The 14,125-nt window shown below is 38.5% G+C and overlaps 1 protein-coding gene across 4 annotated transcripts in view; it reads right to left on the bottom strand.

Moving 5' to 3' along the window:
- LOC120314724 (triple functional domain protein) overlaps positions 1–14,125 on the bottom strand; it is a 166,192-nt gene that overhangs the window by 143,838 nt on the left and 8,229 nt on the right. For all 4 annotated transcript variants that reach the window (XM_039358107.1, XM_039358108.1, XM_039358110.1 and 1 more), the window contains exons 2-5: positions 13,880–13,994; positions 12,832–13,024; positions 7,750–8,262; positions 1,789–1,911 (exon numbers count right to left, since the gene is read on the bottom strand). In XM_039358107.1, the coding sequence (XP_039214041.1) occupies positions 1,789–1,911; positions 7,750–8,262; positions 12,832–13,024; positions 13,880–13,994 (944 nt within the window). The remainder of the gene's footprint in view (positions 1–1,788; positions 1,912–7,749; positions 8,263–12,831; positions 13,025–13,879; positions 13,995–14,125) is intronic.

Genomic DNA, 14,125 nt, shown 5'->3' with positions numbered 1-14,125 from the left:
AAGTAAAGAGAAATGTCAAATATTTGTGCCAATGCCATTTTCAACTCACTGCCACCTGTTTTAAGGAGCAGTAGAAAAACTGAGCTAGAGGGAAACACACTAAGGTGAAGACAAACCCTGGACTGATTTGGACTGATCTGAACAACTAATGTTAATAGTGCATCTTTTGTTTAAAATATTCTTTCAAGGTTGCATAAGAGGCATAAAAACTGCTTATTACAGGGTAATTTTAGAAAAAAAAAACCCAGAACTTCAGGTCTGGGTGGGAGAGAGACTTCAAGAGAAGAAATGAATTTCAGACACTGGTCTTCCAGTTCAACTATATTCTTGACCTGACTTCATTTACTTTAGAATTGGATGAGAGATTTCACTTTCACCATAGCACAAAATCAAGCTTGTCATTCTATAATCTGATTAAGTAGGCATCTTCCCAATGCTAAGAGAATTATATATAGAAGCGTGATAATGGGGAAACCATTTTTCAAAAATTTAAGTATAAAGTTTTGCTTTCTTCAAAGTAGGCAATGGTTCTCCTGAAAGAACTACAGCTTTTAAAGGGATTCTCCTTCTTGTTTTGTTTATTCAGCTGAGAGGAGCCTGCTTCAGTAAAATGAACCTGCTCTCCATAAATAAGGCAGAGCTGAAAGAGAGAAAGAGATTTTGTTCCAGAAAAGAGACACTATAGATTGTGTTGTCTGTTGGGACAGATGTGACTGATACATCTGTTAGGATCATATGAGTATTAAAAAAAATCTTAATTTACATAAGTTTCTATTTTTCTCTAGAAAAAGTTTAACTCTTTTTGAAGCCTCCCTTTCATAAGTGGCATATTGCAAACTGATTAGTAATGATCAATCTAAAGTTGAACACGACTTCATATGAATAAAACTTTAAGGAAAATATAAGATTCTACTAAAGGCTATAACTTTCACATTTTCTTCTTCAAAAGGAAATTCTGATGATGTTACCTAGTCAGGTAATGAATTATCTGCAAGCAAAAAATAAAGTGGAGAGAGCACCAAGGACTCCACAATTCAACCTTAAGTTACATAAATTCAGTTCTGTTTTAAGTAAGAAAAACCCAAACAGACCTCTTGATAAGTAGCCCTAAGAAGTTCAAAACTGCTGTCAAAACAGGTCACATCTAAACTGCAGAAATTCAAAACTGCTGTCAAAACAGGTCACATCCAAATTGTAGATCCAAATGAAAGTAATGCCCAGGAGAAACAAGCCACAACTTAAAAGTTGAATAAATCCTAGCATTTGTTTTATTAATGCATTTCCATTTCAAAACCCCTTTTAAGTACTGTCAGTTAAATGCTAGGTCCCTTCAGCCATTAGGTTTGAAATGTATTTTACTCTTCCTTTGAGAATTCTATGAGTTACCTATTCCCTTCCAAACTGTACAACATCTGACTCTGTGTGTGTTTGTGACAGACAGACACACATCCACACACACTGTATAGTACTTTTAAATATTACTTCAACTTTTTGAACAGTAGTGTCTAGAAGTTTTATATATTTACATATATAAGTGTAAGTGTATCTAACACACACACACACACACACACACACACATGATTTTTCCGTTAAGTCCTCCTTTCCATTTGTATGTTACATAATCGAGCAAGCTATGTTCTTCCCAATCTCTCTTCTCTGCTATTTATTTACACTGGACCTTCCATTACCCTGCTTTCAGTGAGAATCAGAAAGCAAAGCTCTGTATTCTTCGATATTAAAAAGAACAAGGTGTATCAAAAAAACGAAGTGCTCTTGCAAAAGTCTTACCATACAGTTCATAGCAAAATGGTTGTGCTGTGTCTGAAGTTCCATAGCATGAGGGTGACTGGCTCCAATTTCTGTGTAGCTGTTCAAAAACAGCCCTTTATTGTGTGTGATCCAGTCAAACATCTAAAGAAAGCAAAAATTAATGTTCAGCATAGAAGTGCACAGAGGCTTAAAACATTTGCCGATTATCATATAAATGACTTACAATTTTAGCAAAGCTTCCTAATGGTACAGCGCTGAGCAAGACAGTCATGTAAATAACCATTCAGGTAGCTAGTAACAATCGCCTTGAGGCAACTAGTCGGCTCTTTTAGTTTCTCAATATGCCTCAAATATTAACCTAAAGATAAAAGGCTAGCTAGGCAAAAAGAAATTGATAAAAGTGATACATGCATGACTCATTTTGAAAAGATGAAGTAAGTATAAAGGAGCACTACTCCAAAAGACACAATATCTGTCAAATGCAAAATTTGTTGAAACACCCATTGAAAAAAATGTTTATTGATGTACCAGTGAAACAAGATGAAATAATCAACCTGGGCCTTATATTCTACTTATTTGGTTGAAAATATGTTTGTATATAACTCTCCAAAATGTGTTTAGCTGATGTGGGCTCCCTCCCTCCAATGGATTAGGTAAAATTTCAAACGATGAATAAACTGAAAAAGCAACTATTTAATGAAAATAGGAAACTTCATTTATAAGAACTTCATAAGAACTTGGCAGCATACCAACAAGCATTAACAAATTGAAGAGCATTATCAACCAATATGATCATATTGATCACCTCCACCTTCAGCTCTATTTTGGACAGTTCAAAGTTTCTGAAATGTCTTCAAAATTAACCCCAAGTGTAACTTGCCAGAGCAGATAACTGATGTCAAGATATTCCTGTTTGGAAAGGATCCAAACTAGTACTTCACCCTAAGCAGACTGTAGGCCATCAAAACCACCAATGACACTAGTGACAGTACTGGATCCAGGAATATCCTCAGTTCATTATTTTAAGAATAGTGCAATCCTTTTCAGAACAGGCCAAATATGGTCCATTTGAGCAGAGGTGCCATTCGCCAAGTGCACCTCCTTGTCTGGACAGAACTTCATTCATTGGGCTTCATCACTTCTATGCTGAGCCACTGATCTGGGGTATTTACTGCTACACCAGTTTAGATGGAAAAGTAAGGTAAAGCTGCATATCAACTGTGTATTGTTAAACTAAGCACACTACTTCAAATTATCTCCCCCAATGGCTTTCACATAGATATTAAATTGTATGGGCATAAAGCTGAGGACCACTGTGATCTTGCTGCCATGGAACAGGGGTATAAGACCACAGCTCCACCTTCTGAGAATGTTTAGTCAACTAGGAGCGGAACTGAAAAAAAAAACAGTGCTTCTATCTCAGGGAGTTCCAGAAGATACTACATCAATGCTATTGAAAGCTGTTGAGATTTTGAAGATAATACATAAATCTCTGTTCTATCTGTTACTCTCGCAGAGAAATAGACCCACAGGATGACCAAATTTGAAATGAATCTGAGGAAATCAAGTTCATGCAGGAATGCTTGGAGTTGGTCATCAACCACACACTTGAGTATCGTATCTGAAAATAAAGATAGGGTTGCTCATTTTTTCTTTATTCTCTACTCTGTGTCCATGTTAGATTTCTTCATTAGTGGCCTGGTTCTTGCTTCTTTCAAAGGATCTGATCATTATCAGAATTAATAATAAAATGAATTAATGACTTCTTCAATTCAACTGGCTATCCCCTTCTTACTAGATGTAACAAATCCAGACAAACAAAACCAACCCAGTTGGTTTTCATTTAGTGACAACTGGGACTGGAAACACAGTCATTAAGTTGAAGTGCTCACCAAGTGAAACGATGATTGTGCTTATGATTTTACTTCAGCATTCCTTCCCCTTCCAGATCTATGAAGGTCGTAAATGTGAGGAATGGTTGCAAAGTTACTTTTTCATCATCATTGTAACTGCAAATGGTTGTTGTTCACAGCAGTCTCTAATAAGGACTACCTGTACTATAACTGGTTGAATTTCTCCATGAGAATAATCTTCATCTTCTGGCCTCAACAATAGTGGACTACATAGTGCTGTGGATACCTCTTCCAAAACATTTTCATTAATTATTAAATATCAGATGTGGCCAAATTTACCAGATGCCACCCTTTACCATATTAAGCCATGGAGGGTATAATCAATTCCCTTTCGAGGTCAAAGTATTAAAAATGCTTCACAAATCAGAACAACTTAAAATATAATGAATGGTAGAAAACAATTGCCATAGAGTAAGCTCAGTAATGAATTTTCATACTACTCATTTAGATTTGTCATATGTTTCCTTCATTTGCTTCTTAGCCACTTTCTACTTACTTTATTGTTGTCACTCCAAGATAACCAGGTAATTCTGGCAAGCTGAAGGAGATGGTGGCTAAAAGCGGGGGTGGGGAAGGATAATTTATGATTTTTTTGATTAAACAAATTTATATGGCCAGCCAACTCATACACAGCTTACATCATTAAATTATCACAATGTAAAAACCCATAATCCTCCCACCTGCCCCATTATCATATGGCAATGGGCCAAGTCACAGGGCTTCAACTCAAGTGCCTAACATAACTGGAAAATCATGAAAGCCACATTGCCATGGGGAAATGACACTGATAATCTCAACGGAGCAATCTGTCCATGACAGTGGGGTGTCAAACCCCCAGCCCAGATCAGCAGTTTCCTGTCCAACTGATGATTTCTTCAACATGTCAAGTCAATGACATTCTTGGATAGTTCCATTTGTTGTAATGATATCCATAAAATCCTGGGTTGCACTAGACTGACTAGCTTCAACCCTTACATTGTGCTCCCCCAGGACTACCACTTGGGAAGGCTCTGAGATCATACCATCTGTTCAGGGAAGGAGAGTGCTGGGCCAAAAGATAGGACTGAAAAATCTCTCCATCTCCTTCAGTGATTCCAGGAGCAAATAACTAACTTGTTGACCCTGAAGACACATTTTAACTGAGATATTCAGAATTTCTAATTCTATAGTGTAAGTTGGCTGAGAAGAAATGTCAACATTTAAATTCAGGCAGTTATAAAATATATGCCTTTTTAAAAATAAATAATAAAGTGAAAGAAATGGATACCCAAGATTAAATTAAAAGAAACCCTTGAAAATTCTCGGGCTACATTTGTATTAATATATTACAGGATATTTCAGAGTTAGGTTTGTTCAAGGTAGATTGGAAATTCTAATTTGAACTAAAATATTTCGGACATTGACTCATAATTTTGAACAAGATACTCCTATTCTAAATTTGATGTTGATATGTGCTCAACTAGATAGCTTTATTGCTTATATGTTTTAATTTACTGCATGCTATATTTGAGATTTGAAAAGCGAGAGTGTCAATCAATGTGAAGTTTTGGCATGGCTATTTGGAATTTGTGGGATGAGAATTAAAACATCTAATTACAACTCATTTTAAAAAGGTAGCTAATGAATACCTACTATTTAGTTTATTTGGTATAGGCGCACTTTAAAAGAGTCCTATAAAAATATCCAAATAACAATATCTCGGGGGGGGGGGCGTTCTCTTCTTTATAATCTTTTAAAGCTTTGATGTTCTAACCATAATTCTTTGCTGGTACAAGAAACAAACACAACTACTCTCCAATGCTATGTGCTTGAGTTGGAGTTGGGATTCACCATCTGATTTGTCTGTCTTATCCCTCTAAATATAAACAAAGTAATAAAGACAACCAAGATGCCCCAAACAGCTCTAAGAGTTTGAATGTAAATCTAAAGCCAGCTGCCCAGGTGCCTTTACTTTAATAGCAAAGATTAAGCAGGAACTCCCAGCAGATACAGATATTGTTTCAAAGGTACGTTAAAATTATGTTGTAATCAAACACAGTTCAATTTGAGCTATGGCATCTCCAAATGCCCAAATACAGAATTTCTTATGGAATAAATGTTCATGGACCAGTCTAGTTCATTATAATAATGATAATCAGACATAGGAAACCTGAAATATAAATACAATGGCACACACATGTTTTTGCTTAGAATAAAATAGCGCAAAACCCAAATGTATGTTACATTCTAACAACATTTTTTTTCACTTATTTAATTCTCCAGGGTATCCAGCTACAGAAGAAAAGCATGAGGTTAGAATTTGTTCCAACTCATGTTTATCGTCTCCTGTTGTCACTGGCAAAAAGGATGAATCAATCATATATTTCCAAATGCTTCTTTCCAGCCCCTGCTGAATCTTAAATTTGGGGAACATTTCCTGCATGTATGGGATGCTGGATCAATGTATTTTCCAAGCAGGAAATCTGTTCCCATGTTAGGATATAAATTAGGTAGAATCTATTCAGATCTTCTCAGCTATTCAATCGGGCTAAGAAAGTTTGTAAACCTCTAACAGAGAATACCATATATTTTCTGAATTATCTATAAAAATGAAATCCAAACAATGGAATATTAAGACACGGCTAAAAACAGGGACATGCACAACATTCCAAGTCAAACTGTTTTCAAATTCAGCACTTCCTATTTCCTATTTATGCTTCAAGTATGAAACAATTTTTTAAAGATGTGAAACTGCTAGTTTCCAGCATTCTGGAAGTGTTCCTAGCTCAAAACAGAGTAGTTCACACTAATAGGTGTCTCAACATACTTGGAGTGACTGTTTCCAACTACAGGCAAAGCACGCTGCATTTAAAAACTGGATACTTCAGATTCAAAAATATTCAGTGTTTTTCATACTCTTTCCTCCAAATCCCTATTACTAGCTAATAGAGAAAGACCCTATTTTAGGGCTGAAATTAGAATAGCCTGAAAGGCAGTGCAGCCTATGCCTTTTATTTGACTTCTACTTGTAGATGCTTTAAAAAGCTATTTCAACAGAAGCGAAGGCGATTCAGAGTATATAATTGTCTTGAGACTTTTGCAATATTTTAGCCACTTAGATGAAAATATATGGTTAAAAACTTGCTGGGTCTCCTGAAAAAGCCCACTGTGAAAGAACTTTAGAGATGTTGATTTTCAGCCCAGAAAAAAAAATGGCAGGAATCCCAAAAAAAGAACAAGCTACAGTAATAATAGTGAATTGGTTATGATTTTATTGGGCTGTTTGTTCTCTGTTGGTTCTTAATTGCAAACCAGACTTGAAGCCAACCTTGGCTGAGAACAGCATGTACATATGTGTAAGGGTAATAAGATATCTCACTCAAATCCCAGTGTTATGATTAATTTGCCCAAATCATCAAATTAGCTAGGTTAAAGTGATTTATAATAACAATAAAAATAAATATTTTACTCCAGTATCTTATGCTTTTTCCTAGTCTTACTTTTTAGATATAGCGAGTTCCTACACCGTGATTTATTCTGAATTGAGCAAAAGATTGGTATCCAAATTACCACCAATCAAGCACCTATCAGAATAAAAAAGGAGGGATAAAAATAAACATTTAATTTAAAAAACCTGCCAGATTATAAAAAAAAAAAATTAAGGGATCTGAAAATTAGAGGCCAGAGTTCCACCTACCTCTTTTTCTTTCTTTAAGTATGTGTGCATGTATGTATGTCTCTCTACGTCTGTGTGCATATAATTTACTACTGCCTTTCTTAAATTGGTGTCCTCCAGTTGTACTAAAAGAATCCCACTTATCTGGTGGGCATCAGCTTGGGGAGGCTGCTAAAGAACAAGCTTAACAACTAATGGGGGCTTTGGCAACATCATACTTTGCTAGGAAAGCCACCTCTTCTTTCTGCAGCATTAATCATCACATACTTCCTATGCCTGAATGGCCAGGAGAACAGATGAATCATAAAGTCTAGGTTTTAAAAGGGAAAAATGCAGGATGCTTCCACAGAACCAAGTGCTAATATATACGGCCCAATTGCCTTAAAACAGCTCATAAAAGTTTACATTTACCTTCTCTGCATCCTGCTCAAATAGCCTGAGCTGAAAGCATTGGTCTAATTTCAATTTCCGTACGTGCCACATCTGATGCAGATGCTGCCGTGTTGAGTGCAGCCGGTCCAACATAGTAGATACTTTCGGCAAGAGATTCTGAAGATCCACGTTTCCAGACCCGGAGTTCTTTTTGGGGAAAGTCTCACTGCTTTGTATCCTCTGCAGTAGCTTTTGCCCTTCCAAGTCCAGATCCTCGATAGGAGCTTTAATGACTTTTTTCTTCAATTGTGAATGCTCCTCTATCATACTCCGGGCTGCCTCCAAGTCCTGAGGCAAATCCTTTTTGGCCAATATATCCTGCAGCTCCTCCAACCTAGAGAGCATATGAGTGGCATTGCTAATATAATCCTCAAAGGCAACTCTGATTTCTATCCATTCTTCGTGGTTATATTCCAAACAGCCATCAAATTCGTGAGTTAACTGAGAAGGGTCGACAACTTTGGTAAGGCCTTCCAGAGACACCATGTTTGTCTAAAAAAGCAAAGATTAATTGTTAGCTATGCAGCATGGTATATTTAAGCACACATATGTGCATACTAGGCGCTATTGCAAATAACATATATAAAACACAATAAGAAGAACATGAAGTGACACCAGCTTTAATTGTTCTACTTATCACTCTACCTTTTCTTCCTCTATGTGGGTTTCTTTCAACACGTTTCATAAATGGGATATTAATTTAGACTAGGCAAGATCATTCCAAAGCATGATCATTCTAAAGCAGCCAGGTTTCCCAGTGCTATGGCTGAACCAAGATTTAACTAGATATAGTCTGGCTATAGACTTTTTTTTTATCAAGAGGTCGCTTGGGCAAAAGATAAGGATCAATTTCAGAATCTGGGGACCAAAGTATAACATGAATATAAAGAGCTAACTCATCTGATCCCATCTTGCATTCATAGGTAGCTCTCAACTGAAGGCATACAAGAACAAACTCGGTTCATTACAGGAATTGGAACCGATATTTTCCACATTAAGTGATGTGGGCGTAAAGCATGACCGTGCGACTGCAATGCTTGGCAATGGCAATCCCAGCATTCCCCATTCCCATTGTTAAATGAGGATCTTGGGTTATTAAGCCAGTCCCATACGGCTTGCAAGAAGGCTGGCAGGCAAATAAAGCACGATGAGGCTGGGGATGGCTGCTGTCTAACAAGGGAGGGTGTGCAAGCAGCTCGCAAGGCATGGCACGAGTGTGGCAGAGTTGGAGTGACTGCTGCCCGGCGGGTGTGAGCAACTTACTGGATGATTTGCAACCTTTCCTCTGCTTTCCCCATTGACTGGGCTGGTGGGAAGCCAGCAGGGAAGGTTGTAAATTATGATCATCTGACGGGGAGGGGATTCTGCAACCACTATAAATGCAAGCTAGTTGGCAAGTATCTAGACTGGAATCACATGACTGTGGAGGTGCTGTGACAGCTGGAAGTTCAGTGACTGGTCATAAGCCTCCTTTTTCAGTGCCACTGTAAGCATGAATGGTCACTGAATGGTCAGTAATCAGTGACTACTTATGTATATTTTTATGTATGTATATAGTGGCATAAAGTCTAATGATGATGATGATGATGATGATGATGATGATGATGATGATGATGATGATAAAAGCATTCCCCCCTCTGCAACTAACACAAATTAATGCCAAGTACTAAACTCATATCTGGAGTCAACTACAATTCCCAGTAGTCAAGATTACAATGTCTTCTTAAATTATAAATATTTAATTTTGCTTCCTGAAAAACTGTAGATGAACCCTGAAAGTTCTCTCTAGAGAGGGAGAACTGAGACCGCAGTGGACTGAATCCCCACTTAAATCTTACTAATTTCATGGATGAGACAAAGCTATCTCTTCTGTTGATCTTAAAATCCAAGATGGTTTGCTGGTAATTTGCTCTTCTGGTGAATTTTAACACTATACCAGAACAAACTTCTATACTGGTTTATATTTCGTGATTGCTCCCACATAGCTTGCATCATGCAATCAGCTATATGAACTAGGAAATCTCATTTCAATGTTCTCCTAAAAGTCAGAATCTGAAGCCAAAATTTGGATTTATAATTCCATGCAAAGGCAGCCAATATAGGAAGGTACAAAATAAAATAGTCTGAAGTGTCTATTCAGAATTCTAAATTCAGATTTACAAATTTCACTATTCTTGTTGCAAGAGCCCCAAAAAATAAATTAATCCAAACTGGAGTTATCACAGAAGCAGGGAATAAGGCGATGCCAAGAAGCTCTACTTCCAGTATGAATATGCCAATTGGCCCTTCTCTCTGGAACCTTTATCTAATGCACAAATGTCCACAGGGAAGCATTACAACTTGTGGAGAAGCATCTGTGTGTATTCATAACAGAGCACAGGATGTAATCTGGCTCAGCATTGTATGACCATTATACAAGGCCCCCACAAAGACAAGGTGCATATAAAGCTTCTCTCTCTCTCTCTCTCTCCTCTCCTCTCCCTCTCCCTCTCTCTGGCTTTTCAGAGCACACAAAATGGTGATGGTGCAAACCAGCAGCTTATCAAAATATAGGTACTTTACAGATATTCTGCTTCAAAGCTCTAGGCCCAAACAACAGTCACCACCACACTCCATCCTCAAACAAGTAGCAAAGGAGAAGGCAGCCCTTCCTACAAAATTAGAAGGAAGTTCAGTACAAATATCCCAGTTCTCTTCTTATAGCCTCTGCTCTCTGAAAAAATATGTAGAAGCCTAACACTCTTCCCATTTCACAGCAGCAAATCCTCCCACACGTCAAAAAAAGTGATGAGCTTCTCCTGCTAGTATGTCTTCTGCAAAGGGCGATTATTCAATTCCATCCATTGCTGCTGCACTGATCAAGCCATCCTGAACACTGTTTTATTTGCTTCATTCAATCAATCATCCAACAGCTAACACTTCCCTAAATGACATACAAAAAGTGGATCAATTTAAGAAACACAATTCCTATGAGCTATAGTTGCAGCACATAAAAAGCAAATAAGTAAATAAAATAGTACCAAGACAGGTCATGATGGATGGAGTATACCCATCCTGCCCTCCTTGGCCTCTTAAGCAGCTTTCGTTACCATCATTTCTGGAAACTTCCTGGCTGATGGAAGTGGGTTGGGAATAGGAGGCAGATTCTGCCAGTGGTTCTCCATTTATAGATGGTTCCAGTTGGAGGTGGGGATGGGATCCATCCCTCGGTCTGTGTTTTGCACGGCACTAGAGGGTTTAATTTTCTTCCCATTGAAATATATTTAAAAACCCTGGGTGATGTTATCTATTAGCATGTATGCTAATGATAGTTGCACATCTACAAATGATGCCTAGAGACTATTCAGGTGTGGATGAGGAAGATTTGGCTTCAGCTCAACCCTGACAAGACTGAGTGGATGGGGGTTTTATACTCTCACTAGCAGGTCTAATGAGTTTCCATTCATAACTCTGAATGGGGTTACAGCTCCCCAGGGAGAGTTGGTGTGCAATCTGATGGTTTCTGCTTGAGCAATAGGTAGCAATTGTGGCAAGGAAAATCTTTGCACAAATAAACCTTGCCCATCAGTTGCACCTGTCCCCAGATGGGGAGCCACTGCTTACAATCATCTTAGTCTCCTCCCAGTTGGATGATTGCAAAGCGGCTACCTTTGAAAAGTATTTGGAATTTTCAGACTAACCACAATGCAGCAGCATGTGAAGCAGTGGGCACCCCATGATACGTGCACATAAGGCCAAGTTGCACTACTGGCTCCCTGTAGGCTTCTAGGTGCAATTCAAGATGCTGGCTTTCATTTTTGAAGCCCTGCATGGCAGAGGAGCAGATTATTTGTGGGACTGCTTATCCCTTGTGGTTGATGCCTATCTCGCTAGATCTGACAGAGTGAATATGATCCACTCTGCTTTGCTGACATAATGTAAATGAGGAGGAGATGCTGATGCAACCAAAGTCACTGCAAAGTAAGAATATTCAATGGGGGTGTAGTGTGGAGGAAGGCATGGGCTGGGCCGCCACAAGCACTGCTCTTGCTTCTTATACATTCTAATACTGGGAAAACATATTCATATATGTTCATATATTCAATGTAAAATATATTCTAATACTGGGAAAATATTCAAAGACTACATGTTCCTCGATACTACTCATTAGTCTGCTTCCAGTGAAATATTTGTTCTGCAGAAACTGGTTATCCTTACTACCGCTCATTTCACCAGGCCTGTAAAAAAGACCCATTTATCAACAGCAGCAATGCCTGGAATGTTCTGCGCTATTCCATCTCCCAAGGCATTCAGCAATATTCAATGGGACAAGATTACTGTCTCCTGACCAAGTCCTTGACACATGATTTTGCATCAGAAGATTACCGTTAATGCTGGCGTACAAGGCGACCCGGCGTATAAGACGACCCCCGTCTTTATAGCCAGGCCGCATTCCTAGAACGTCATCTTATACGCCAGAAACTACCAATATTTCTGGCGTATAAGACGACTCGGCGTATAAGACGACCCCCGTCTTTGGCGCCGATTTCAGCGCTCGCGGAAGTCGCCTTATACGCCGGCATTTACGGTATATTCCTAACACCAAGCTAATACCAAATGCCATGGACCACAGCAGAGGAGGAGCCAGGAAAATCACCACTTGCAACCATATATTGAGACTCTTTATTAATAAACATTTTTCCATGTTTGAATAGCGGACAGATATCCTTAACAGCATGGTTCCTCATTAGTAAGCAGAGGCAATACTTCCAGCCAAGCTGGGTCATGACTGGCGTTTATGTATTTTCTAGTTTATTCTTTTATTGCAGAAGGAGCTATGTATTTAATGACTGCTTAGAAGATGAAGCAATGCTGTATCCTTTTTCCTTTACTCTAAATATAGCTAACTTGCTCTGTAATTTCCTCCTCCCACGGTCCAGCAATGCAGATTTTCTTTTTAAACAAGTGCAAAATATTAAATCCATAAATGTCTGGAAAGGAGACTCAAAAGGCAGTTTTCCCTTTGCCTGGTGCGCCCAACGCTGCAAAAAAAATAAACCCCCCATTGCTGCAATACATTACCTCAAATTCAAACTTGGAGCTGCCAAAGTTAGTCCGCTGTTTCTGCCAAAAGTTATCTGGCTTGATTATCAGTGCAACGTGAATGCAACATGGAAAAGATTCCTGTAGGATCTTCAAAAGTGGCTTAATAGAGTCCCATTTTGATCCGCGCATATCTACAATTACTGTGAAACCTCGCTTGCAAACCTCTTCACTAGAAAGGAAATAGAACAGCAATTAAAAAAGGCAAGCTGTATTACAAGTACAAACTTGATAATTCATCTGTCAATTGTGCTTACACTTTCATCTATCCACCTAGTAGGAGTTTTACCTGTGGAAAGATTGTCCCCAGCCAGATTTAAAAAAAAAAAAAACTTAAGATTTTTATCCAGTATGTTTTAAGATTGGCAGGCAAACTTAACCATGTTTCAGCTTTGTATAAAAGCCCCCCCCCCTCCTCTGCCTTCCCTTTCTGCCACACATCCCCATCTGACTTTCATTTTCTCCTTCAATATTTTGCAAAGCAGGCTTGGCTCTTCTAGTTAGATATTAACAATGCCTAAAATCTGAGTTGCACTGAAACTTTTGAAAAACTCTGCAAATCATAACAAGAAGCAGTTATCTCAAAAGAGAACAATTTCAGAAAAGCAACTTTGTAGTATCATGCTTAACGCCATTTCTGCGGGTTTTCTCTGCAATCAATACTTAGAAGATCACAAGGTGAGCTTTAAGCCTTCACCAGTAAGATGTGGAGTTAGGGCCAGGATGTTTTTCACTATTGCTGTTTGCCAAATGCTTGAGCAAAATGCTTGAGTAAAATCACAGCAATGCCCCTTAAAACTAGCTCTAATTTTGTCAAAACCACTTTCGCCCTGATACTTTCATTCCTTCCAGGACAAGCTTTCCTTGTAATCATGTAATTACAGAAATTGCATTACACAGAATACAAATCTGACAGAATGAAAGAATAAAGCAGACTTTCCGGTCATGTTTCCATAAAATATAGCCCGTGTAAACGATTTTGTTTTGCTGCAGAGACACACATAAAATACACAAAAGGTGCCCTTACCTAGGGATGCACGCAAGGTATGAAATGAGCCTCCTAAGGTCCTCTTGTCGTATTCTGTCATGATTGCTTCGAGCTGGAAATGTTAGAATGGGGCCCCCACGCTTATCTCTTCCACCTGAAAAAAGAAACATACTGAGGGCCTGCAGACTGTGGCAAACATTGAAGATAAAGGCCTCTGTCCCAGAGAGAACTGCAATCCCTCGCTATGCATCTGAGCCAAGAATTTGGACAAGACTGCATTTCCAC

This window comes from Crotalus tigris, unplaced genomic scaffold, assembly GCF_016545835.1.
Source record: "Crotalus tigris isolate CLP2741 ecotype Arizona unplaced genomic scaffold, ASM1654583v1 scf7180000018998.211855, whole genome shotgun sequence".
In the NCBI taxonomy this organism is placed as follows: Eukaryota; Metazoa; Chordata; class Lepidosauria; order Squamata; family Viperidae; genus Crotalus; species Crotalus tigris.
This window is presented reverse-complemented; position numbering and strand designations above follow the sequence as displayed.